The sequence below is a fragment of the Aotus nancymaae genome, unplaced genomic scaffold, assembly GCF_030222135.1.
Source record: "Aotus nancymaae isolate 86718 unplaced genomic scaffold, 86718_ANA_hifiasm-v0.15.2.pri h1tg000002l, whole genome shotgun sequence".
Lineage (NCBI taxonomy): Eukaryota > Metazoa > Chordata > Mammalia > Primates > Aotidae > Aotus > Aotus nancymaae.
The window spans coordinates 18290431-18315016 of record NW_026988413.1 but is presented as its reverse complement, the minus strand read 5'-3'; the positions used below and the strand labels follow the sequence as shown (position 1 = coordinate 18315016).

Below are 24586 nucleotides of genomic sequence, written 5' to 3'. Positions count from 1 at the left end.
AAATAGAAAGTGCTTACCTTCCAGAAGCCACTTAGATTAGCTCCTGTCTTTGTACCACAACTGGGTATTGAAGATGTCATTTGCCATGTGGAGGCCCTAACCTACTACACACAAAAGGCCCTAAATGACAGCCACATGAATGTCTCATTATTAAACAATGAATTTACTCTCATGAGAAGACTGTATTACAAAACTATATGGTCTTAGACATACTCACTGCAGCCCAAGGAGGAACATGTGCTATGACAGAAACTGAATGCTGTGTTTACATCCCAGATGAATCAAATAACATCACCAAATTAATGACTGATTTGAAAAACTCAAGTAATTAACCTTTTGGATCCAAACCCTCTCTAAGCTACCAGTTAAGTAGTTGATTTGGATCTTGGAGAACTTGGTGGCAAAAGCTGTTATGTATTTTAGGAATTATAATCATAGTTTGTGTTTTGTCTTACCTTTGTCTGCAGAGCTGTTACGGTATTTATCTGCAATTGGGTCAACATACAGCTGAGAAAATTAGAACAATGACTACTCAGAGAATTGTTTGATTTAAGAGGCAGCTATGTAGCCTGAATCAGGTTCCAGAACTACTTTCTCTTGTTGCTTTATAGTTCGGACTTAGTCCTTTCCAATTTCCCCTCCTCCCTGGGATGTGACTGCCTAGGAAGGAGTCTTCCTAGTGACGTGAGGTTTGATCAAATACAGGGCCTGAGAATATAATTCTTCTATAATGCCTTTTCTGAAAGCTTTTGAAGAAAAGGGGGAAATGTGAAAGAATATTTCAGCACCTTCCAAATATATTATGCCAAGGGAAAAAGTTAAGCCCCATAAACGAAATCACAGAACATGGCTGTTTTTCTTCTCTGGTGCATGACTATTGCTTCCTGATCTTTGTGTTGGTGTTATATGTTAACCAGATTTTTTATTCTTTATTCAGACTAAATGACGTTGGAGATAGAGAGCCTTGTGATTGTTACCTCTTTACAATGGAATGTCAAACAACCCCCTTAAAGTGTAGTCAATAGTAGCGAATTAAATCTTCTGTGTAAGTTAGCCTCATCTAGAAAATGCTGTAATTTTGTACAGCATCCGTTTTTGGCGATATAAACGACCCTGATCACCATTCTTTGCTGTCAGTGTTTGACAGGATAGCCACTCTTACACTTTGCACTTAAATAAACTCTTTTAACTGGATCCCTGAGCCTTTTGGTTACTTTACGCTGACATTGGTTAACTAACTAGTTAGTTCTTCAGTCTGTTAATTCTGAGGGGTTGACCAGAGGTCCCCTAAGGTCCCTTCCAACTTCTAACATTCCACGATTTCGTGAATTTAAAGACTATGGTTGCCCTGTATTAACTGGGTTCAGGAGTAAGATAAATTAAGTCATCTAATCGACAAATATTTATTACAGTTTACTATTGTGTGTAGGTGTATCTGTGGAAATAGGAAACTGTATTTCAGTGTACTGCTGCCTCCAAATCGCAGATCTACAACTTTTTCAGCAGAAATGTTCTAAGCTTCCCGCACCAGCCAGAGACGGAGATTGTGCGTCAGACGCAGCCAAGGGTTGCTAAGGAGTCCGACTTGGTCCAAAACGGAAGTGGTCCCTGAAAATTACTTTCCCAGGAAACTTACATTTGAAAAACTACGCTATTCCAATTCGCCTTTTCCTAAACTAAAGTCATAAATGGAGACATAACCAAACTTTCGCTCTCCGCGCAGCAGAGAACCACGCTCTCCTCCCGAGAGGAACCTCTGCTCTTCCGGCGGAAGCTGCATGGAACCAAAAAGCCGCGGGTGCTGGTTCTCCAACGAGCTTTTCTCCCGACGGACCAGCCTCCCGGCGAGTTGCCGTGGAAACAGAGCGTGCTGTGTGGATGCGGCGAAACGCTGTGGCGCGGCCTTTGCTGTCTGTTTGCGGGGGGAACTCAACACCGACGTCAAGATGGTTAGTGGCTCTGAATAATAAGGGAATACTTTGAGTAGGTCCTGATTCTGGCGATTAGAGATTCCCAGCACACTTCTGTGTAAATCTAGGTGTGTCCGCAGAGGGTAATCCCCTGCTCTCCCTGTGTTCCCACGGCGGACAGGGATGTAAATACCTCGATGCTTTCTTCCCTCCTGCTTCTCCATTTACCCACATCTAAACCACACGTGGGATGGGAAGCAGAGGAAGGGGAAGCTGAGATGACAGAAGCTATGCGAAAGCATCTTTTGCCGCACTCGAACCAGAGAAGATAAAGTTGGGAGTAGCTGTTTGGTCCTTCCTAAGTATTGGGTGATGTCTCTTCTAGTAGAATACCTGTTAAAAACGAGTTTGAATAGGCTTCCTTGGGGTTCGTTGTTAAGGATTTGACATAAATTACAGAGCTGTCACTCTCGGTTTAAATCTGATTATTGGAATTGGAGCGCACAGCTGTCCTTGTTTCTTTCACAGATGCTTTCAAGGGCCAAACCTGCGGTAGGCGGGGACGTCCAGCACACTGACAAAAGAAAGAAGAAAGGTAGGAAGATTCCAAAACTAGAGGAGCTCCTTTCACAAAGAGATTTCACTGGAGCTATTACCCTGTTGGAGGTAATGTCCAAAAACGTTGCTTCTTAGTGGGTGAATACCAGACTGTAGATGAATGCTTGGGTGCATGCTGGTTGCTATGCTGTTGAAATAGATGGGTACATTCTGGGGCTTCCTGTACAGATCCCCTGTAAATCTAGTCAGGTACAGATTCCAGATTCTAAGTTAACTATAAACCTGATAAAAGATGAACTAAAAAACTAATTTCTTGAAGCCACTTTTGATTATGTCTAGGTCACTGATGGTGATTATAATCTGAAAATATGGGGTGACATTTAATACAATCTCAGTTAACACATTGCTTATCCCAACCCTTGACCAGTGTATGATTTTTTGCTATTACGTGTTCTAAAATTTTACTCAAATTTAAGTAATTCTAACATGCTTATGGTTGAAAATATTATAGCCCCAGAAAATATTTCAAATCTCCATGGCAGTAGTTCTCACCTTTTAATATACATCGGAATTACCTAGGGTACTTAATAGGATATCAATTCCTGGGCTCCTGCTCTAGGTCTACAGTGGTGCTCAGGAATCTGCATTTTAAGGCGCATAGTCTAAGTGCTTCTGATGGAGATGGTCCCAGGGACTGCGCTTTGAAAAACTGCTTTGTGGGAAACAGATATTATAGGAGAGTGAAGTTTGCACCAAAGAATGAAGAGTTCTGAGAGCATGTTCTGGTTGTGTTGTGTCACAGTTATTTCTCTTAAAATGCTACTCCATCCATATTACTCTGAATCTACCATTAATAATTGTTATAATTTGGTTTACATATATTTCTTCATCTTCCATGTATAATTTGCTTTATTATTATTTATTTTTTATTTTTTGAGATGGAGTTTTACTCTTGTCACCCAGGCTGGAGTGCAATGGCACAATCTTGGCTCACTGCAACCTCCGCCTCCTGGATTCAAGCGATTCTCCTGCCTCAGCTTCCTGAGTAGCTGGGATTACAGGCCCCTGCCACCATGCCTGGCTAATGTTTTGTATTTTTAGTAGAGATGGGGTTTCACCATGTTGGCCAGGCTGGTCTCCAACTCCTGACCTCAGGTGATCCACCCGCCTCAGCCTCCCAAAGTACTGGGATTACAGGTGTGAGCCACCGCACCCGGCCTAGTTCTCTTTCTTACTGGTGTTCAGGTATTGAGCATGTTGTTTAGCTTTTTGGGTGTCAGCTTTCTCATCTTTACAGTGGGGGAGTTGGCATGGAAGCACCTGCTAGTTCTGTGAATCAGTGGACTGAGTGCTGTGTATATGTCTATCTTCTTTAGTCTGTTTTCCTCTTTCTTCTTTAAAACAATAACCCCTTTTTTCTTATTGTATAACACCAGGTTGCCTTTATTTTATTTTATTTTTGAGACAGGGTCTCACTCTGTCATCCAGGCTGGAGTGCAGTGACGTGATCGTGGCTCCTTGCAACCTCAACCTCCCAGGGCTCACGTGATCCTCCCACCTCAGCCTCCCAAGTAGCTGAGACTACAGGCATGTGCCACTATGCCTGGCTAATTTTCATCCGGTTGGTTATTTGTGTGTGTGTGTGTGGAGACAGGGGTCTCACCATGTTGCCGAGGCTGGTCTTAAACTCCTGGGCTCAAGGGATCCGCCTGCTTCTGGCCTCCCAAAATGCTGGGAGTTACAGGGCCAGACTGCCTTTAAGTTTGCAGGGAGGCTCTGCTCTGTGCTTACATTCTTAGGTAGTTGGTTGGAGTACCATGCTGCATGGGAATGGAAACTGCTATGGTTTCAGGTGAGGAAGTCTCATGCATTTTCCTGTAGCTCCAGGGAATTCAGGGAGACCTAAAGTGAGAATTTCTCCAGAATTAAGGCACTATTTTCAAATTCACAGCATTTGGTGTGAGGAGGATTTCTAATGTTGTAGAGTTAGCTACAGGAGTAAATTCTTATCCCAGATAAGAAAATATCAAAGAGATGTCTTCATCTTATAATGACTGAGGCATCTGAAGTTCTATAGTGACGCTCCATAAATATGTGTTGGCTCACTATTTGATTTTTTTTTTCTTTTTTCTTTTTTCTTTTTTTTTTTTTTTAAAGATGGGGTTTCACCATGACAGCCAGGCTGATCTTGAACTCCTGACGTCAGGTGATCCACCCACCTCGGCCTCCCAACGTGCTAGGATTACAGGCATGAGCCACCGTGCCCGGCCCTTTACTGTTTGATTTATCACCCTGTAGAGTGAAAAAAAAAATCTTACCTTACCATGAAAATTCAGAATTCTGTGTCAAGGTCTTAGTTCTTTCCTCCAAAATAAGGCTTTTCTTTTGTTGGCAGAGGAATTCATAAAATATTTGTTCACAGTGGACATAAGTGAGGCCAAGTCTTCTGAACATCCTTAACTCTTGTAGGCCTGGTAAGCTAGCCTGCTCAAGGGTAATAGAAAGATTTAATGGCTTGTCCTCAGTGAAAGGTTATAACCTATTAGTAAATATATGTGTGTGCTAATGCAGCAGAACTGAAGTGGGAGGTTAAATGCAGTAAAGCACAGGGGGTGACAGCATGGGCTTTGGAGTCAGACATTTCTTTAAGTCCCTGCCAGCACACATACTGGCAGTGGGGCCTTGAGTTCATGGTTCAGCCTCTCTAACCTTCAGTTATTTGGCTTTAAATGTTTTACACGATCCTGTTCCTTATATATGACCCAGAATTGTTAGGCAACTCACATGCTTTTTGGAGTACAATATCTGTAAATACAAAATGCCAAATGGGAAATATTTGAAAATATAAATTTCTGTGACAATTAGAAGGTAATTGTCCTGTTTAATTAAACATCATATTGTCATGCTTCTAATACTTAGATTGCCTGTTGTTCATCAGTAACTCAACATAGCATTTTTTTAAAACAGAGAGTTTACTATTGAGAGTTTTTCATGATTTTTTGAAATACATTTTTAACCTGAAGTTCAAACGTCATGTTGGGGAACAAGAAGAGGATACTAATTTGTGGATTGGATATTGTGCCTTTCACCTGGGTGACTACAAGAGAGCTCTGGAGGTTAGTGTAAAAAAAAAAACCCATTTTTTCCTAACAGAAGTGTGTTTAAAATGTTATTAAACTTTGTATTATAATAATACACGTCCATGGTAAAATTCAAACAATGCAGATGGAAACAAAAAGAAGTTACCTATTTGTGTCCCTCAATTATACTTGTTAATGAAGGCAACCACTGACTTTTAAAAAAATGTATCACTTCAGTAGTTGTCTATATTGTAATATGCTCCATTACAATAGTTCCCTCTTGTCCATGGTTTTGCTTCCCGGGGTCAAGCTCAGTTACCCAAGGTCGATCTCAGTCCAAAAATGGGTGAGTACAGTATAATAAGATATTTTCAGAGAGAGAGAGAGAGAGAGAGCGCGCGCACAAAAAGAGACCACACCCTCATAACTTTTATTACCATATGTTGTTATAGTTCTATTTTATTATCAGTTATTGGTGTTAATCTCTTCTTGTGCCTAACTTAAAAATTAAACTTTATCATAGACGCGTATGTATAGGAAAAAACATAGTATATATAGGATTCAATACTATCCAAGGTTTCAGACATCTACTAGGGATCTATCCCCCATGGATAAAGAAGGATGACTGTATATGTCCCTGTATCTTGTATACGTTTTACTTTACATGCATACTGATGAGATTGTACAACATATTGGTATTAGGATTTATTAAGTAAATCTTCAGAACAGGAAAATTAAGCCATTTTGATAAAAACTTGCATGAATCTTCTCTCAAGAGAATTTCACTTTTCTTTTGCTTAGTTATTTTTAGACATAGGAACAATTATATTATCTTTATATTTTTGCAAGTAGAATTGTTTTGGAAATTGTTTTTCTTGGTCATTGTAAACCCTACCCATCTACAATAATTAATCAATAGGATTATGGATTTAAATAAAATTATAGATGCCTTACGTCAAGTAATTTTTAATTCACAAATGAAATTGCTTAAGCATTTCCTACATATTCTTATTCCCAAGATGTAATCTAAGCAAATTTGAAGAACCTGCATAACTGAAATGAAAATATTCAAGGACAGGTAATAAGGAGGCGAGCTGTAGAACAAAGGAACAGAGTTGGCAAAGGAAAAGGGAAGATGTGCAAAGGACAGAATAGAGGCTGGTAGTATTTGTAAAAGGCGTAGGAGGAAAGGAAGAACAACCCGCGTGTAGTAAGAAACAACACCTGAGAAAGACTGATCAAAAGTGAGAGTATATGGAAAATGTCATTGACAAAGTGAATCTCAGAAAGTGTCCTTGGCAGGAAAAACAAAAAATTTAAAAAATATGATGCCCCCCCCCACACATATAAAAAAAGCCAGAAAACAATTAGAATGAAATGGAATTTGTAGTGTATTAAAGCCATCAGATTTTAAGTTAACTGAACATAGGACTTTCTTAAGGGGATCTTGTATGTCTTTTTAAGTTAGCAAAAATAAAATAGTTCAGTTACTCTTTGTTTCTGTTGTTTGTTAGTCCCTATCAGTATTAATTGGGGGACAAAAACCACAAGTATAAGATCATATGGACAGTAGCCCTGCAGATGTAGGATTGAACTTTAGCTTCAGTATTTAACCTTTTCAGATATAGAATAATGGCAAAGCGTGTAGGATTCGCTAAATGTTAAATTGCTTAATCTCAGTATGAAATCCTATTCCATTATGGAAGAATGGCCCGTCAATTGCTTTGCTGCCAAAACAAGATCACTGCTTATTGTATATTTCAGGAATACGAAAATGCTACAAAAGAGGAAAATTGTAATTCTGAAGTCTGGGTGAACCTAGCTTGCACCTACTTCTTTCTTGGGATGTATAAACAAGCCGAAGCAGCTGGATTTAAAGGTAAAAGGGCTCTTTTTATCTGATATTCTTCACTCATTTTGCAAGTGTAAGGGTCATTTTGATGATTTTAAAACTTAGTGTATTCCTTTTTCTTTTTTTTTTTTGTTTTTTTGTTTTTGTTTTTTGAGACGGAGTTTTGTTCTTGTTACCCAGGCTGGAGTGCAATGGCGCGATCTCGGCTCACCGCAACCTCCGCCTCCTGGGTTCAGGCAATTCTCCTGCCTCAGCCTCCTGAGTAGCTGGGATTACAGGCACACACCACCATGCCCAGCTAATTTTTTGTATTAGTAGAGACGGGGTTTCACCATGTTGGCCAGGATGGTCTCGATCTCTTGACCTTGTGATCCACCCGCCTCGACCTCCCAAAGTGCTGGGATTACAGGCTTGAGCCACCGTGCCCGGCTCCTTTTTCTATTGAGGAAAAAAAAAGATTGACATTGGAAAGCTAAAAAAATAGCTTTAATCCTCAAAGAATATTGGATTTGAGTAACTTTATGTTTAAAGAGAGAGTTAGCCAGGCATGGTGGCTCATGCCTGTAATCCCAGCACTTTGGGAGGCCTAGGCAGGTGGATTGCCTGAGCTCAGGAGTTCGAAACCAGCCTGAGCAACATGGTGAAACCCTGTTTCAACTAAAAATACAAAAATTAGCCAGGTGTGGTGGCAGGTGCCTATAATCCCAGCTACTTGGGAGGCTGAGGCAGGAGAATCTCTTGAACCCAGGAGGCGGAGGTTGCAGTGAGCTGAGATCGTGCCGCTGCACTCCAGCCTGGGCAACAGAGTGAAACTCTGTCTCAAAAAATAAAGAATAAAAAAAAATAAAATTAATGCTACACCCCACCAGGCCACAGCCAAAAAGCAGAAGGATGAAGGAAGAGAAAGGGCAGGGTGTCTTTCTTAGGCCCCGTCATGAGAGAATAGGCATGCTGTTGGTGGTAGTTAGGTAGAGTTTTGTTCAGACTTTTATGGCTGTGGACTAGGTGGCTGCTTTTCCTGTTTCTGAGTGAGAAGCCCAGCAATTTCAGCTTGAAGAATCCGGAAATCATCCCTTCTGCTTTCTTACATATGGATATTCATCTCGGGGCAATTGTACTCAAATTTGAAAATAAGTATAAAAGGGAAACATGGTAGAAAAAGTTAATTAGAGTATGAACCAACTTAAGTTCAAGAAAATGCAGAGAAAAGTGGGCACTGTAATATTTGATAGGGAAGAATGTATTCAAGATAGAATTAATTTATACATATAAAGAATTTCAGCTGGACCAGGCGCTGTGGCTCACGCCTGTAATCCTAGCACTTTGGGAGGCCGAGGTGGGTGGATCACCTGAGGTCAGGAGTTCAAGACCAACCTGGCCATCATGGTGAAACCCCATCTTTATTAAAAAAAAAAAAAAAAAAGAATTTCAACTCAAATTCATGGCAAATGTGGAACTTGAAGACTTTTTTTTTTTTTTTTTTTTTTTAAAGACAGGGTCTCACTATGTTGTCCAAGCTGGAATACAGTGGCTATTCATAGGTATGAGCATAGCATCCTATAGCCTCAAACTCCTGACTTCAAGCCAGCCTCCAGCCTCTGCCTTCTGAGTAGCTGAGACTACAGACACACCCGCCACCATACCCAGCAAAACCTTTCTTGATTTGTACCCACATTGTTTCATATGTGCTTATGTAGTTTTTCCTAATTTCATTATAAGGTCCTTTATGTTACTTACTTTATCTCATATTTCTAGGCTTTATCTGTGCTAAGAACAGTGTTAGACACATAAAAGGTGATCATGGTAGCTATCTCTATTTCTATATATATTTTTTCTTTCTTATAGATTGAAGTATGACTTTTTCTGTAAAAGAAGTAGAATTGGGTATCCAGAAACAGGAAGTTTTCCAAGAGTGCAAAGGATATTTGGAACTTAAAAGCTGTTAATATTTTTGCTTGACTGCCTGTTTCAATATGTCACATAATTATGCTAGAAAATCTGTGGAATAGAGACTGGGCTAGTATTTAGGAAAATATGGCAGTATAATTGTGGAAAAGGAAAGAGCAGAAGGAATTAACGAAGAATACTGGGACTAGGAGCTGAGTGAGAGTGGATTCATACACACATTGAGATGACCGTGGTGTCTATTGCCAGTGTTTGGTTTGGTATATGAACAACACAGAGACGAGCTGCTACTCTAACGATGTGTGTGGAGTGTTGTGTTGTGGATCACCGTAATTGGATCAGGTAGAATAAGCAGTGGAGAAGAGCGAAATCTTAGCACATTTCTCTTCTGGTTCTTGATGCTGTTTCTGCTACTGCAGGTGAAGACCAGACTCAAACAATATATATTCTAGCAGAGACATACCTAGGATCAGATAAGTAAAGATTTGAGAAGATCACCGAGTTTCATTTCATTCCTACAAGGGACTACTAGACCTAGACTGTTGAGTTCTTTAATAAGCAGCTTGGATTTTTTTTTTTTCAGCTTCAAAAAGCCGACTCCAAAACCGCCTCCTCTTCCACTTGGCTCACAAGGTATTTATGTTCTCATTTCACATTGTTTTGTTTTAAAAATATTTTTCTTTTTCTTCCTTCTTGTTACTAACACTAGTGAGAGATAATTAATTAGAAATTATTGTTAATAATTTTCTAGAACAAGTGGAATATAACTGTTAATTATATAGGATTTTCTCCTCTATCAGTGTTCTTTTTTTTTTTTTTTGAGTCTTGCCCTGTCGCCTGGCTGGAGTGCAGTGGCACCATCTTGGCTCACTGTAATCTCTGCCTCTTGGGTTCAAGAGATTCCCCTGCCTCAGCCTCCCGAGTAACTGGGATTGCAGGTGTGCACCACCACGCCCAGCAATTTTTTTGTATTTTAGTAGAGACAGGGTTTTACCATGTTGGCCAGGATGGTCTCAATCTTCTGATCTTGTGTTCTGCCCGCCTGGGCCTCCCAAAATGCTGGGATTACAGGTGTGAGCCACTGAGCCCAGCCCAATGTTCTTTACCCTTTTAATTTATTCAGAGATGTTAGGTTTTATTTCTCCTTAAGCCACAGTCATAAGAAGTTTAGACCAGGCGTAGTGGCTCACACCTTTAATTTCAGCACTTTGGGAGGCTGAAGCTGTTAGATCACCTGAGGTCGGGAGTTCGAGACCAGCCTGGCCAACATGGTGAAACTCTGCACCTACTAAAAATACAAAACAAATTAGCTAGGCGTGGTGGCACACACCTTTAATCCCAGCTACTGGGGAAACTGAGGCAGGAGAATCACTTGAACCCAGGAGGCAGGAGTTGCAGTGAGTCAAGATTATACTACTATACTCCAGCCTGGGTAACAGAGCAAGACTCTGTCTCAAAGAAAAAAGTTTAGTTTGTGTCAACTATCCTATTATTTCTTAGGAAATAGACTCAGAGACACCTTGTCCTGATTCCTAGAAATAAATATACACTTTTCAGAATTGCTGTATGGTAATTATTTTGATAATGATAAAATTATTTTTTAAATAATAACTTTTCAAATTTAAATTTTTAAATAATTGTTTAAAATATTTTTAAAAATTTTATAGCATTCCACCAAATGCATCATATGTGTCATTATTTATTCAACATTTCCTAGTTATTTGACTTTTAGATTTATAATTTTTTAAATTTATAAAAATGTCATTCTGAACATCTTAGAAATGGACATGCCTATTGGGTATAAGCAACTTCAGAGCTTTTAATTGATATTGCTAAGTTGTTTTACAGAAAGTTTAATCACCCACTGGCATTATATGAAAATAATTATTTTTGGTACATTTAGAAATTCCACATCATAATTGTCACTTTGTCTCTTTCTCTTTTTAGTTCTGCTTTACATGTTTTTCAGACTACCATTAAGTGCACATAAACTTAGAATTGCTAGTAGACTGTCTAGCAATAATGTCTTCCTAGTAGACTGAAATATACACTATCATGAAATGTCTCTCATCTCTAAAAGATTTCTCATGGACATATTTGTAAGCTATACCAGCTCTCTTTTGGATGGTATTTCCTATTATATCTCTTTATCCTTTTACTTTCTACCTTTCTATGTCCTTATATTTAAGGTGACTCTTATAAACAGCATATAAATGAGTTTTGTGGGTTTTAAAATCCAGTTAAAATCTTTATTAAAAAAACTCTAGTATATAATTCATTTACTTAATGTATTTACAAATATGATTAGCTTCATAACTGCCATCCTGTTGTTAGTTCTCTCTTTGCCCAGCTAGTCCATGTGGTCTGGGTTTCTTTTTCTTTTCTTTGTTGTTTTTTTTTTGGATTGATTTTTAAAATTATATATTTTCCCTCCATTGCCTTGTAGTTATGTGCATTCTTAGGATTTAGCAGTTTTAGTCATGTCTTTTGCATATTAAAAAGTTTGATATTAATTAGTACTTTTACCAATTTTTAGAAAATTAAAGGACCTTAGATCATTTTAACTCGTTTACTCTTCATCTTTTGTGCAAATTTCAAATATATCTTAAGTGTCTATGTTTCTAATCCCATAAGACTGTTTTATTATTGTTTTATGCAATTAATATTCATTTATAATTAGCCATATTTATCCTTTCCATGGTTCTTCATTTCTTCTTGCACATTTGTGCTCCAATCTAAAATCATTTTCCATTTGAGGAATTTCCTTTAATATTTCCTTTAGTGGTGATGAATTCTCTCAGTTTTTATCTAAAAATATTTTTATTTTACGATCTTTCTTAAAGATTTTTTTTTCTCAGTGTAGAGTTGTAGGTAGTAGTTACTTTTTATTTTTGCTTAGCATTTTGAAGATGTTGCTTTATTGCTTCCTAGTCCTTGTCTCTACTGACAGGTTAGCCATCAGTCTTATTGTTGTTCCTGTTTTTTTTCTGATCACGTTTAAGATTTATGTGTTGTTTTTTGTTATTAGCACTTCTCCTATAATATTCCCAGGTAGGGTTTTCTTTGTGTTATACTACATCAGGTTCATAGTGCTTGCTCAAGTTTTTTCTTTAATCAAAATAATCCTTGATCATTTTTTCTTCAAATTTTGCTTCTGCTCTATACTCTCTTCTTTCCTTCTAGGATCCCAATAATATACATGTATGTAGACCTTTTATTTGTATCACATGTAAACACTTTGTCACATTTTCTGTACATTACCTGCAGAAATTTCTTTACTAATCATCATTCTTCAGCTGTGTCTAATCAGCTATTCTATTTAGTTCTTAATTTCAGTTCTTAATTTCTTATAGAATTTACATTTTGTTATTTTTTTAATTTCTAATTTCCAGCTCAAATTTTCTAATTTTTAGTTTAATTTCTTAAACATATTGTTAACAGTTATTTTTAAAGTCCACGTCTAGTAATTCCAATAGTGTATCTCTGGACAGCTGTTTCTTGGTTTTCAGTCAAATGTCCCTGACCCCTGGTTTGCTTGGCAATATTGTGTTTAATGCTGACTATTAAATAATGGAGATAATTTGAGGCTCTGGATGATTTTTTCTTCTTCCAGGAAGGATTTAGAATTTACTTTTACTTCTGGCAGGCACATAGAATAGGGGCAAATGAACTGATACCTGTCAGAGATTGCAACGATTTAAAGCTGGTGTATTTCCATTTTACCTCTATTTCTATGATAGCTTTCTAGGGGTCCTAACTGATAACTTGGTGGGCCCCGATCTCTATTTTTTGGTCCATTAAGCCCATAAGACTTCTTGAAGCTCTACTTAGTTTTCAGCAACTCAGCCACCAATTGAGAATTGGTAGGTACATTTAAGAAAAAGTGGTGCTAAATATCAGAATCACCTCTTTGCACTTCTTGCTGGGGATCTTGGTATCTCTGAAGTCTTCACTCACTTGGTAGCTCTCTGATCCCTCCACACAGATTTTTTTTGTTTTGTTTTTTTGAGACAGGATTTCACTTCTGGTCACCCAGGCTGGAGTGCATTGGCACCATCTCGGCTCACTGTAACCTCCGCCTCCCAGGCTCAAGCAATCCTTGTGCCTCAGCCTCCCAAATCGCTGAGATTACAAGTGTATACCACCGTGCCCGGCTGATTTTTGTAGAGACAGGGTTTCACCATGTTGCCCAGGCTAGTCTCAAACTCCTGAGCTCAAGTGATCTGCCCACCTCCACCTTCCAAAGTGCTGAGATTGCAGGAGTGAGCCACCGTCCTAGCCCCTTTTACACAGATTTTTCAGTAGTTTTTAAGATTTTCTATATGTTCTTGATGGGACGCTGCATACTACAAGCTACTCTAATATTATTAGTAGTGAAAGTCTTTGATTGAATTTAAAGAAATATATTTTGTTGTGTTTTCGTTTTTCTTTTTTTTTTGAGACAGAGTCTCGCCAGGCTGGAGTGCAGTGGCACAATCTTGGCTCACTGCAACCTCTGTCTCCCGGGTTCGAGCAGTTCTCCTGCCTCAGTCTCCCAAGTAGCTGGGATTACAGACGTGTGCCACCATGCCTGGCTAATTTTTGTATTTTTAGTAGAGATGGGGTTTCACCATGTTGGCCAGGCTGGTCTGGAACTCCTGACCTTAGGTAATTTGCCCGCCTTGGCCACCCAAAGTGCGGGGATTACAGGCATGAGCTACCACACCCGGCCTGTGTTTTTCTTCTGATTACAAAAATAATACATGTTCAACATAGTACATTTAGAAAATAGCAAATTACATACACAAAAAAATCAAGATTTCCTGTAAGACTGCCACTTCCAGCTAACACTGTAATATTTTACTGTTTCTTCCAGTCTTTAAAAAAATTTGTATTTTTCCTGTAATCCCAGCTACTCAGGAGGCTGAGGCAGGAGAATTGCCTGAAACCAGGAGGCGGAGGTTGCAGTGAGCCGAGATCGCGCCATTGCACTCCAGCCTGGGTAACAAGAGCGAAACTCCGTCTCAAAAAAAAAAAAATTGTATTTTTATGTATGTATATATATGTGTATTTATATTGCTAAATTTGGATCATAGTATATATTCTATTTTATAACCAGGCTTTTTACTTAAAAGTGTATCATGAACATTTTTCCATGTAACTAAATAGTCTACAGAAGACAATTCTTTACACAATTTTTAAGCTTATAAGTCATTCTCTATCAGGCGGGAGTGAGCAATCTACATATTAAGGGTCGCTGTCAAAAATATATCTGTTCTGCCCCATATGTAAGCAAAAGACAACTAATATTTGCAGTAGCCATCTAACAAAATAAGCATTATAAGGTTGGAATAGAATTCTGACAATCTCAAACAACAACAATGTATAGTAACTGAAGAAAGGATGAAAAAATGTAGAGTAGGAAATTAAAATTTGAATTCACTAAGTTATATGATGAGAAACACATTTGACTCCTCATTGACTACCAAGAAGAACGAGATACAAAAGAACAGGTTAAAAATGTTAACCAGGTCAGAGTAAAGAGACTAAAAAGAAAAAAAAAAAGAAAGGGATAAAATATAAAGAAAAAGAAAAGATAAGGAGGGGATCAAATAATATTAACTGTAACCTAAGGGCTTTCCATTGTCATTGTCAAGCTATGCCTCCAGAGGCTATTTGCATTCTTTCTTTGCAGGGGAAATGAAGTAGAAGGCAGGGAACCTAAGGGAACTAGGAAGAAGAAAGAGACACAATGGCTAAAGAAGGAAGAGTTAAAATCTCTATCACATAGATGTTGATTTCTCCAACAACACTAATGTGAATCTTTACATGTCTTTTCCACGCTCACAATCTTAGTTTAATGATGAGAAAAAGTTGATGAGCTTTCATCAGAATCTTCAGGATGTCACAGAAGATCAACTCAGTTTGGCCTCAATCCACTATATGCGATCTCACTACCAAGAAGCTATTGATATATATAAGCGAATACTGCTAGATAACAGGTCTGTGTCCTTTTATGCCTACTCTACATTTTCATTTTGTTCATTTCTTTTGTAACTAGTTTGACTGAGAATCTAGTGTCCTTTGGATGTAGTACTACCATGCATTCAAATCTGTTTAGTTGATGATATGGTGAGATTAAGAATTAGATATTGTCTAAATCAGGCTTTCTCTTATCTTTTTATCCATTGTCACCCTTCTAAAAGACTTTTTCCCCCTAATTGCCCTCCCGTGAAAGTTTAGTATACTGATATATGTATATTAACATAATTCATTTATGTACTATATGTATAACTGTGCTTTACACATAAAATAAGTAGGATTTTTTCATCCTCCCATAAGAACCAATTTTTCCCCTTTGGAAGTGATATTACCCCTGTTGAAATGTGTGATCTAGATGTATCAAACTTAGCATTAGAGTTGCATTGTAGGTAACTTGCTGACAAAATTAGATACAAACCATTCTGAAAAATTTACATTCGAGCTGGGCGAGGTGGTTCATGCCTGTAATCCCAGCAGTTTGGGAGGCTGAGGAGGGCGGATCATGAGGTCAGGTGATTGAGACCATCCTAGTCAACATGGTAAAACCCCGTCTTTAACAAAAAAAAAAAGAAAAAAAAAAAAAATTTACATTCCAACTTTTATCACTAAACACTTGACCTCTTTCTCCCTTCCCAAAAATATCTCATCTTCCTTCCTTCTTTCCTCTTTTGCATTACCTTCTTGGTTGCTTACCTGCTTCCATTTCCAGCCGTTGAGCCTGCGTGTCTTGTATTGGTCTAATGTGTGGAGTGTGCTTGTGTTTATGTTCAATTATAGCATATGTTAGTTTTTCAGTATGAACAGCATGAATGTTCCCTTTCTTCTCTAGTTGTCATCTTTCACTCTACTTATATTAAAACACCCTGCTGGGCGCGGTGGCTCACACTTGTAATCCCAGCACTTTGGGAGGCCAAGGTGGGCAGATCACAAGGTCAGGAGTTCAAGACCAGCCTGGCCAATATGGTGAAACCCCATCTCTACTAAAAATACAAAAATTAGCCAGGCGTGGTGGTGCACGCCTGTAGTCCCAGCTACTTGGGAGGCTGAGGCAGGAGAATCGCTTGAACCTGTGAGGTGGAGGTTGCAGTGAGCCGAAATCGTGCCACTGCACTCCAGCCTGGGTGACAGAGCAAGACGCCGTCTCAAAAAACAGACAAATAAACAAAAAACAAAAATCCACCCAAATATTGCAATGCAAAAAATATATATATACTGGTTATATCTTGCCTTCTTTCTTCATATGGCAAATTCATGAACTATGTTCTTCGCCTTGTCCATTTGAGCTTTGTAGTTTGACATTTCTATGAAGTAGACTTACATGGTTAACCCTTAATTCTTTCATCTAATAGAGAATACCTTGCCCTCAATGTTTACGTGGCCCTCTGCTACTATAAATTGGATTACTATGATGTGTCTCAAGAAGTTCTGGCTGTTTACCTTCAGCAAATTCCTGATAGTACCATCGCACTCAATCTTAAAGCCTGTAATCATTTTCGCCTTTACAACGGCAAAGCAGCTGAGGTATTGATGGAAATGTGTTTTTAATGTACTTCATTCCAGTTTGAATTACTTTATACTTTCCAAGTTATTCATGAAACTCTGTTATCTGTAACTCTTGATTAATATCCCTTTGTCATTGCCAGTGTGATTCTATAAGAACCTAATTGTATGTTTATTAGGTATTCTAAAAAGAATGTTGACTTCTGAATTCTCTGTCTATTATATTATAGATGATTTTACTGAGATGCCTTACATTGTGTTTAAAACCAAATACTTCTGTTAATTGCTTTAATTTTCCAGGGTTTAAAGAAATAAAACAAAAAAACCCAAATGCTTCGGGCCAAGCACTGTGGCTCATGCCTGTAATCCCAGCACTCTGGGAGGCTGAGGCAGGCAGATCACTTGAGGCCAGGAATTTGAGACCAGCCTAGCCCACATGGCCCCATCTCTACTAAAAATACAAAAAATTAGCCTGACGTGGTGGCGCGTGCCTGTAATCTCAGTTGCTGGGGTGTTGCGGGGCAGGCAGAGGTTTCAGTGAGCCAAAATTGAGCCACTGCACTCCAGCCTAAGCAACAGAATGAGACTGTGTCTCAAAACAAACAAACAAACAAACAAAAATGCTTCAGCTTCTTCCTCTAAAATATGTGTGTGGTTCTGTGATCAAATGTCACCAACATACATCCAGTAAACCACAGCAGAAACCTGGCATATCTATTGCTTTCTTCTCCTTCATCTCCATGAAATCATCCCTTAGTTCCTATCAGCTAGGCATCCTAGATATCTCTTTTATCTATCCCTTCTTCTCCTTGGCTACAATTCTAATCCAGGAGTTTCTCGCCTCTTATTTTGGCTCTTTAAATAGTGTTCCTGCCTTTAGTCAGTGTTATCTTCGGTCCAGCCACTCAATTTGTTCCACATGCCATACTCTCTTACCCCCTAGCTTTGGGTACAGCATTCTCACTCCTGGAATGACTTCCTTCTTTCTCTGCTTGGTACACTTCAATTTCTTTTTTAAGGTTAGTCCAAGAGGCAAAAATGGTAGACATTTTAGAAATACTTAGAAATTGGCTAACTTGTAGGCACCATGCAGAGCACTTTAAATCCATTGTTTAATTTCCCTGACAAGCTCATGGTTAGAGGCTACTGTAGTTCTCATTTTATAGGAAACTGAGAAACACAGGAGGCCATAGATTATTACCTCCTTTTATTTCATTTAACATCTTTTAAATAACATGTAATTTTACTAACATGGTTTTATTTAACATAGACACATATATGCATATATACATACACACATACACATACACATATACAGTATATAGATATAGGTAAATACATAGATAAAGTAGAAAATGTGTTCTACTCTATATCTATATACAGATATAGGGATATAAATAGATAATTTTAGGTTAACCCTATGAGGAAGCCACACTTGGAAATTACCTCCATGGTTATTACTTTAGTTGATGTCAGAAGCTACCAAAATTTAAATGTAAAATTTCTGCATGTGTCAAACTTTAAAAATCCTACCCTTGCCCTTCAAATTAAATTGCTTAGTATATGCTTGAGCATATAGCATATACTTAAATATTAAATAAAATACATTCTTGGGATAATAGTCATTTCAACTAAAGAGTCCCCTGAGTCTGCCTAATTGCCTTGTTTCCAGCATCAGCAGTTTAATAGCAGACTGGATTTGCAATTTGGTATCTTTAGAGTTTTCACCCATTAGTAAGAACAAATAAACAAAATACATTCTTGCCTTTCTACCTAGAGTCAGTCTTGGGGAAATTTACCAATTTTGGTGTATGCTCCAATTTATTAAATGTTTACATTTTGTCTGTATATATCTTTTCCATAGTCTAGTATGGTTACCCAATATCTTATCTATAGTATACACCTAGAATTATCCAAGTCAGGACACCAGAGTGTACTTCTAACCCCAAAAGGCATGCTTTTTCCTTTGAAATTGTGTCAGTGTAGTTTGTATATTGATTTTATAATGTACTCCAGCAGTAGAAGGCTATGTCAGATGTACCTAAAGAACCTTTTTTTGGTAGCAATAAGCCATAGTTTGTGTTTAATTGTTATACTTTCATTAAACTATTTAAAATCAGGCATTCTTCTACTAACTTGTATAATGGGCTCTATATTACATTGTTTAGTCTCTCACAAACACCATTAACATCTTTTCTAAAGTAAACAGGAAATAATTTGCGATGATTGACTTAATTCTTAAAGTACTTTGAATAACTTGTTCTGGCTTACACAGCTAACGTAAGTGGCAAATTCAGATCTCAAACTTTTGTCCATCTCACTCTAACATAGACTTAACCACTAAAATATACTGCAATACACACATACAAAATGTCTCCATTCTGCTTATTATTTGTTAGTTGCCTAATGATCTTCAATCTAAACAAGCTCATTGATGGTTGGGACTATGTCTTTTGACATTTGTATCCCAGGACTGGGCACAATGCTTGCCCAAAGTTGTTGCCAACTACATTATTTGTTGAATGACTGACAAATTCAGGAGAGTGACATTTAAAGAAGGAGGAGGTACAAAAGAGGTCAGTAGAAATGAAGACTGAGAAAAGGCCATTTTAATTAGAATTTCCTAGATTTCCTTATCTGATTAGAATGTCATTATTATTGGAGCTTGAACTAGGTTGCAAGGAGATTGGGAGTGAGTAATAACCCAGATTGGGAATTCTCCAAGAGGGTATGGCAGAAGGGATGGCAAGTAGATGATGAAAAAACAGAAACATTGAATGTAAGATGCTGGTTAAAAAATAATGGTAAAAAAGGAGGAGAAGGCTGCTGGTTTTAGAGACTAAAGAGTTGGAGAACTTTCCCCCCAAAACTGGCATGGCCTCTAGGGTAGTGATTATGAGTTTGGGTTTGGAATCAGATAGACCCAAATTTCAACCCTGGCATAGTTGCTATGTGACTTTAGGTGAAATACTTAACCTCTTTAAGCATCATCTGTAAAACAGGGAAAATAATAGTATTGACTCATTGTAGGTTCTTTTTTTTTTTTTTTTTGAGACGGAGTTTCGCTCGTTACCCACGCTGGAGTGCAATGGCGCGATCTCGGCTCACCGCAACCTCCGCCTCCTGGGTTCAGGCAATTCTCCTGCCTCAGCCTCCTGAGTAGCTGGGACTACAGGCACGCGCCACCATGCCCAGCTTATTTTTTGTATTAGTAGAGATGGGGTTTCACCATGTTGACCAGGATGGTCTCGATCTCTTGACCTCGTGATCCACCCGCCTCGGCCTCCCAAAGTGCTGGGATTACAGGCTTGAGCCACCGCGCCCGGCCTTCATTGTAGGTTCTTTTGAAGATTAAATGGTATGAGGTATGTAAAGTTCTTAATTTTATATATACAATAAACTCTCAGTAAATATTTGTAATTATTAAAGATTTTGTAGGCTGAAACATAGTCACATTGATCTTTATGTTTAGTGCTTTCTGTATCTTGTTTAAGAAACCATTTCCTGCCGGGTGTGGTGGCTCACACCTGTAATCCCAGCACCTTGGGAGGCTGAGGCAGGCGGATCACAAGTTCAGGAGTTCGAGACCAGCCTGGCCATGGTGAAACCCTGTCTCTACTATAAATACAAAAATTAGCCAGGTGTGGTGGCAGGTGCCTGTAATTTCAGCTACTTGGGAGGCTGAGGCAGACGAATCTCTTGAAACTGGAAGGTAGAGGTTGAAGCGAGCCAAGATCATACCACTGCACTCCAGGCTGAGTGAAAGAGCAAAATTCCATCTCAAAAAAAAAGAAAAACCATTTCCTAGTTCAAGATTATATTTTCTGATATTATCTTCTTTTTAAAAAATTTATCTATTTATTTAGAGACAGTGTCTCACTGTCACCAAGACTGTGCAATAGCACAATCGTAGCTCATTGCAGCCTCAAATTCCTGGGCTCAACTGATCCTCTTGCCTCAGCCTCCTGAGTAGCTGGAACTACAGGCATGTGCCACCATGTCTGGCTAATTTTAAAATTTTCCGTAGAGATGAGGGTCTTGCTATGTTGCCCAGGCTGGTCTCAAACTTCTGGCCTCAACTAATCCTTCCACTTTGGCTACCTAAAGCTCTGGGATTACAAGCATGAGCCACTGTACCCAACCAATTCTGCTATTATCTTCTAATAGCCTGTTTTGCTTTTAAAGCCCAAATTTTCTGTAATTACATTATATTTTATAGGATTAAGTTCTCCAATTAAAAGACAAAGACAGACTGGGCATGGTGTGGCTCACGCCTGTAATCCTAGTACTTTGGGAGGCCGAAGTGGACGGATCATGAGGTCAATAGATCCAGACCATCCTGGCCAACATGAGGAAACCCCATCTCTACTAAAAACAAACAAACAAACAAAAAACACAAATTAGCTAGGCGTGGTAGGGAGAACATGTAATCTCAGCTACTTGGGAGGCTGAGGCAGGAGAATCTCTTGAACCCGGGAGGCGGAGGTTGCAGTGAGCTGAGATTGCACCACTGTACTCCAGCCTGGCAACAGAGTGAGGCTCTGTCTCAGAAAAAAAAAAAAAGAAAAGGAAAGGAAAAAGACAAAGATTAATAAATTAGAAAAGACAAAACCGTAATATATGTTTTAAATAGAACAGAAAATTTGAACATAAAAGGATATGTTTCATGTGAAATATTTCTTATATGGTTTCCAAAATTGGTGTCATGCTTTTAGAAAGGTCACCTTCATTATAACGTAGACATGATGACCTGTATCTTCAATTTATAGTTTTATTTATATATGGCTTTATTGAGATATAATTAACATCATACAATTCACCCTTTTAAAGTGTAGAATTCTATGGTTTTTAGTATAGTCACAGCTTAAGTGCAACCATCACCACAGTCAATCTTAGGACATTTCAATATCTCAAAAAGAAATGTTGGCTGGGCACAGTGGCTTGCTCCTGTAATCGTAACACTTTGAGAGGCCAAGGTGAGCAGATTGCCTGAGCTCAGGAGGTTGAGACCAGCCTGGGCAACATGGTGAAACTCGTTTCTAGTAAAATACAAAACATTAGCCAGGCATGGCAGCATGTGCCTGTAGTCTCAGCTATTCGAGAGGCTGAGGCAGAAGAATCCCTTGAACCTGGGAGCTGGAAGTTGCAGTGAGCCAAGATCACACCACTGCACTCCAGCCTGGGTGGCAGAGTGAGACTCCATCTCCAAAAAAAAAAAAAAGAAATGTCAGCTGGGCACAGTGGCTCACGCCTCTAATTCCAGCACTTTGAGAAGCCAAGGCAGGTGGATCACTTGAGGTCAGGAGTTCGAGACCAGCCTGGCCAACATGGTGAAACCCTGTCTCTCTAATCCCAGCTACTCAGGAGATTGCATGAGAATCACTTGAACCTGGGAGGTGGAGGTTGCAGTGAGCCGAGATCACGCCACTGCACTCCAGCCTGGGTGACAGCAAGACTCCTTCTCAAAAAAAAAAAAAAAATAGAAAGGCCATACCCTTCAGCTATCGACCCCTATTGTCCAGTTCCCCCCAGCCCTGAGCAACCACTACTTTACTTTGTCTCTATATATTTGCCTGCTCTGGACATTTCATATATATATATATGGAATCATATCATATTTGGTCTTTACGATTGGCACTTTTTACTTAGCATAATGTTTACAAGGTTCATCATGTTGTAGCATATATATTTCATTCATTTTTACAATCAAATAATATTTTGTTTTATAGATATAATACTTTTAGTTTTTTCCATTCGTCAGTTGATAGACACATGTTGTTTCTACCTTTTGCCTACTACAAAGGCTGCTGCCGTAAACATTATACTTGTTGTGTAAGTTTTTGTTTGTATGTATGTTTTCAGTTCTCTTGTGTTTATACCTAGGAGTGGAATCACTGGGTCATATTGTAACTCTATATTTGATTGTCTGGGGAACTGGCAGACTGTTCCAAAGTAACTGCACCATTTTACATTCCCACCAGCAGAACATAAGCCTTTTGATTTCTTTGTGGCCTTGCCAGCAGTTGTTAATCATCTGACTTGTTGACTCTAGCTATTCTAGAGGTGTGAAGTGGAATCTTGTGATTTCTATTTGCATTTCCCTGATGATTAGTGATGTTGAGCATTGTTTCATGTGCTTGTTGCCCGTTTGCATATCTTTTTTGTAGAAATGTTTATTCAGATTTGTTGCCCATTTTTTAAATAACTTATTTTTTTTTATTATTGAGTTGCAAATGTTCTTTATATATTCTAGGTACAGTCACTTATAAGATACATGAATTGCAAATATTTTCTCCTATCCTATAGATTGTCTTTTCATTCTTTTAATAGTGTTTTTTTTTTTTTTTAAGCATTTGTGCTTCAAAGTTTTTAATTTTGATGAAGTCAAAGTTTTCTTTTTCCTGTTGTTTCTTGTGCTTTGGTATTATATCTAAAAATCCATTGCCAAGTCCAGGGTTATGAAGATTTACCCCTGTGTTTTCCATTAAGAGTTTTATAATCTTAGCTTTTAGGTCTCTGATCCATTTTGAATTAATATTTGAAAATGGCATGAGTTAAAAGTCCAACTTTATTCTTTTGTGTGTGAATAGCCAGTTACTCCAGCACTATTCGTTGAAGAGACTATTCTTTTATTCTTTGAGTGGTCTTGGCACCCTTGCTGAAAATCACTTTACCATAGACACATGGATTCATTTCTTCTGGACTCAATTCTCTACCATTGGTCTATAGGTCTATCCTCACACTGATACCACACTATCTTCCTTACTTGTAGCAAGTTTTGAAATCAGGAAGTATGAAGCCTCCTAATTTGTTATGTTTCCCAAGATTATTTTGGTTACTCTGATCTCTTGCAATTCAATATGAATTTTAGAATCAAATTGTCAATTCCTACAGATAACCCAGATTGGATTCTGATAGAGATTGCATTGGCTTTAAATATCAGTTGGGGATTAATGACATTAAGTCTTTACATTCATCCACATGGAATGTTTTTCCATTTATTCAGGTGTTTTTAAGTTTCCTTCAACAATATTTGGTGATTTTTATGGGGCAAGTTTTACATTTCTTTTGTTAAATTTATTACTAAGTATTTATTCTTTTTGATGCTATTGTAAATTAACTTGTTCCCTTAATTTCATTTTTGAATTGTTCATTGCAAGAGAATATAAGTACTACTGATTTTTGTATTGATCATCTATCCTGAAATCTTGCTGAACTCATTTATTAACTTTCTTGCAGATTTTGGGGAGGATTTTCTATATATAAGATTACGCTTGTGAATCAGGATAGTTTTACTGCTACATTTACATCCTGGATGCCTCTTCTTTCTTTTTCTTGTCTAATTGTCCTGGCTAAAACCTTCAGTACAGTGTTGAATAGAAGTGCTAAGAGCAGATATCCTTGTCTTGTTTCTGATCATAAATGGAAAGCATCCAGTATTTCACTGTGAAGTATGATGTTAGTTATGGGTTTTTTGTAAATGTTCTTTCTTGGGTGGGGGAACTTCGAAATGTTTTTATCATGAAAGTGGGTTAAATGGAACTGCTTTTTCTGTGGCTACTGAGATGATCATTTAGTTTTTGGTTTTTATTCTATTGATATGGTATATTAATTGATTTTTGAATATTAAATCGCCCTTGTATTCCTGGAATAAATCTCACTTTGTCATCGTGAATAATCTTTTTAATATATTACAGGATTCCATTTGCTAAGGATTTTTTTGGAGGATTTCGTGTCCATATTCAAAAAGATATTGGTCA

The 24586-nt window shown here is 38.1% G+C and overlaps 1 protein-coding gene across 2 annotated transcripts in view; it reads left to right on the top strand.

Moving 5' to 3' along the window:
• Window positions 1–1864: 1864 nt before the first annotated feature.
• IFT56 (intraflagellar transport 56) overlaps window positions 1865–24586 on the top strand; it is a 64887-nt gene continuing 42165 nt past the window's right edge. For both annotated transcript variants that reach the window (XM_064372972.1, XM_021665299.2), the window contains exons 1-7: window positions 1865–1949; window positions 2439–2576; window positions 5492–5584; window positions 7313–7427; window positions 9889–9938; window positions 15141–15286; window positions 16676–16847. In XM_064372972.1, the coding sequence (XP_064229042.1) occupies window positions 1947–1949; window positions 2439–2576; window positions 5492–5584; window positions 7313–7427; window positions 9889–9938; window positions 15141–15286; window positions 16676–16847 (717 nt within the window). In that variant the 5' untranslated portion in view covers window positions 1865–1946. The remainder of the gene's footprint in view (window positions 1950–2438; window positions 2577–5491; window positions 5585–7312; window positions 7428–9888; window positions 9939–15140; window positions 15287–16675; window positions 16848–24586) is intronic.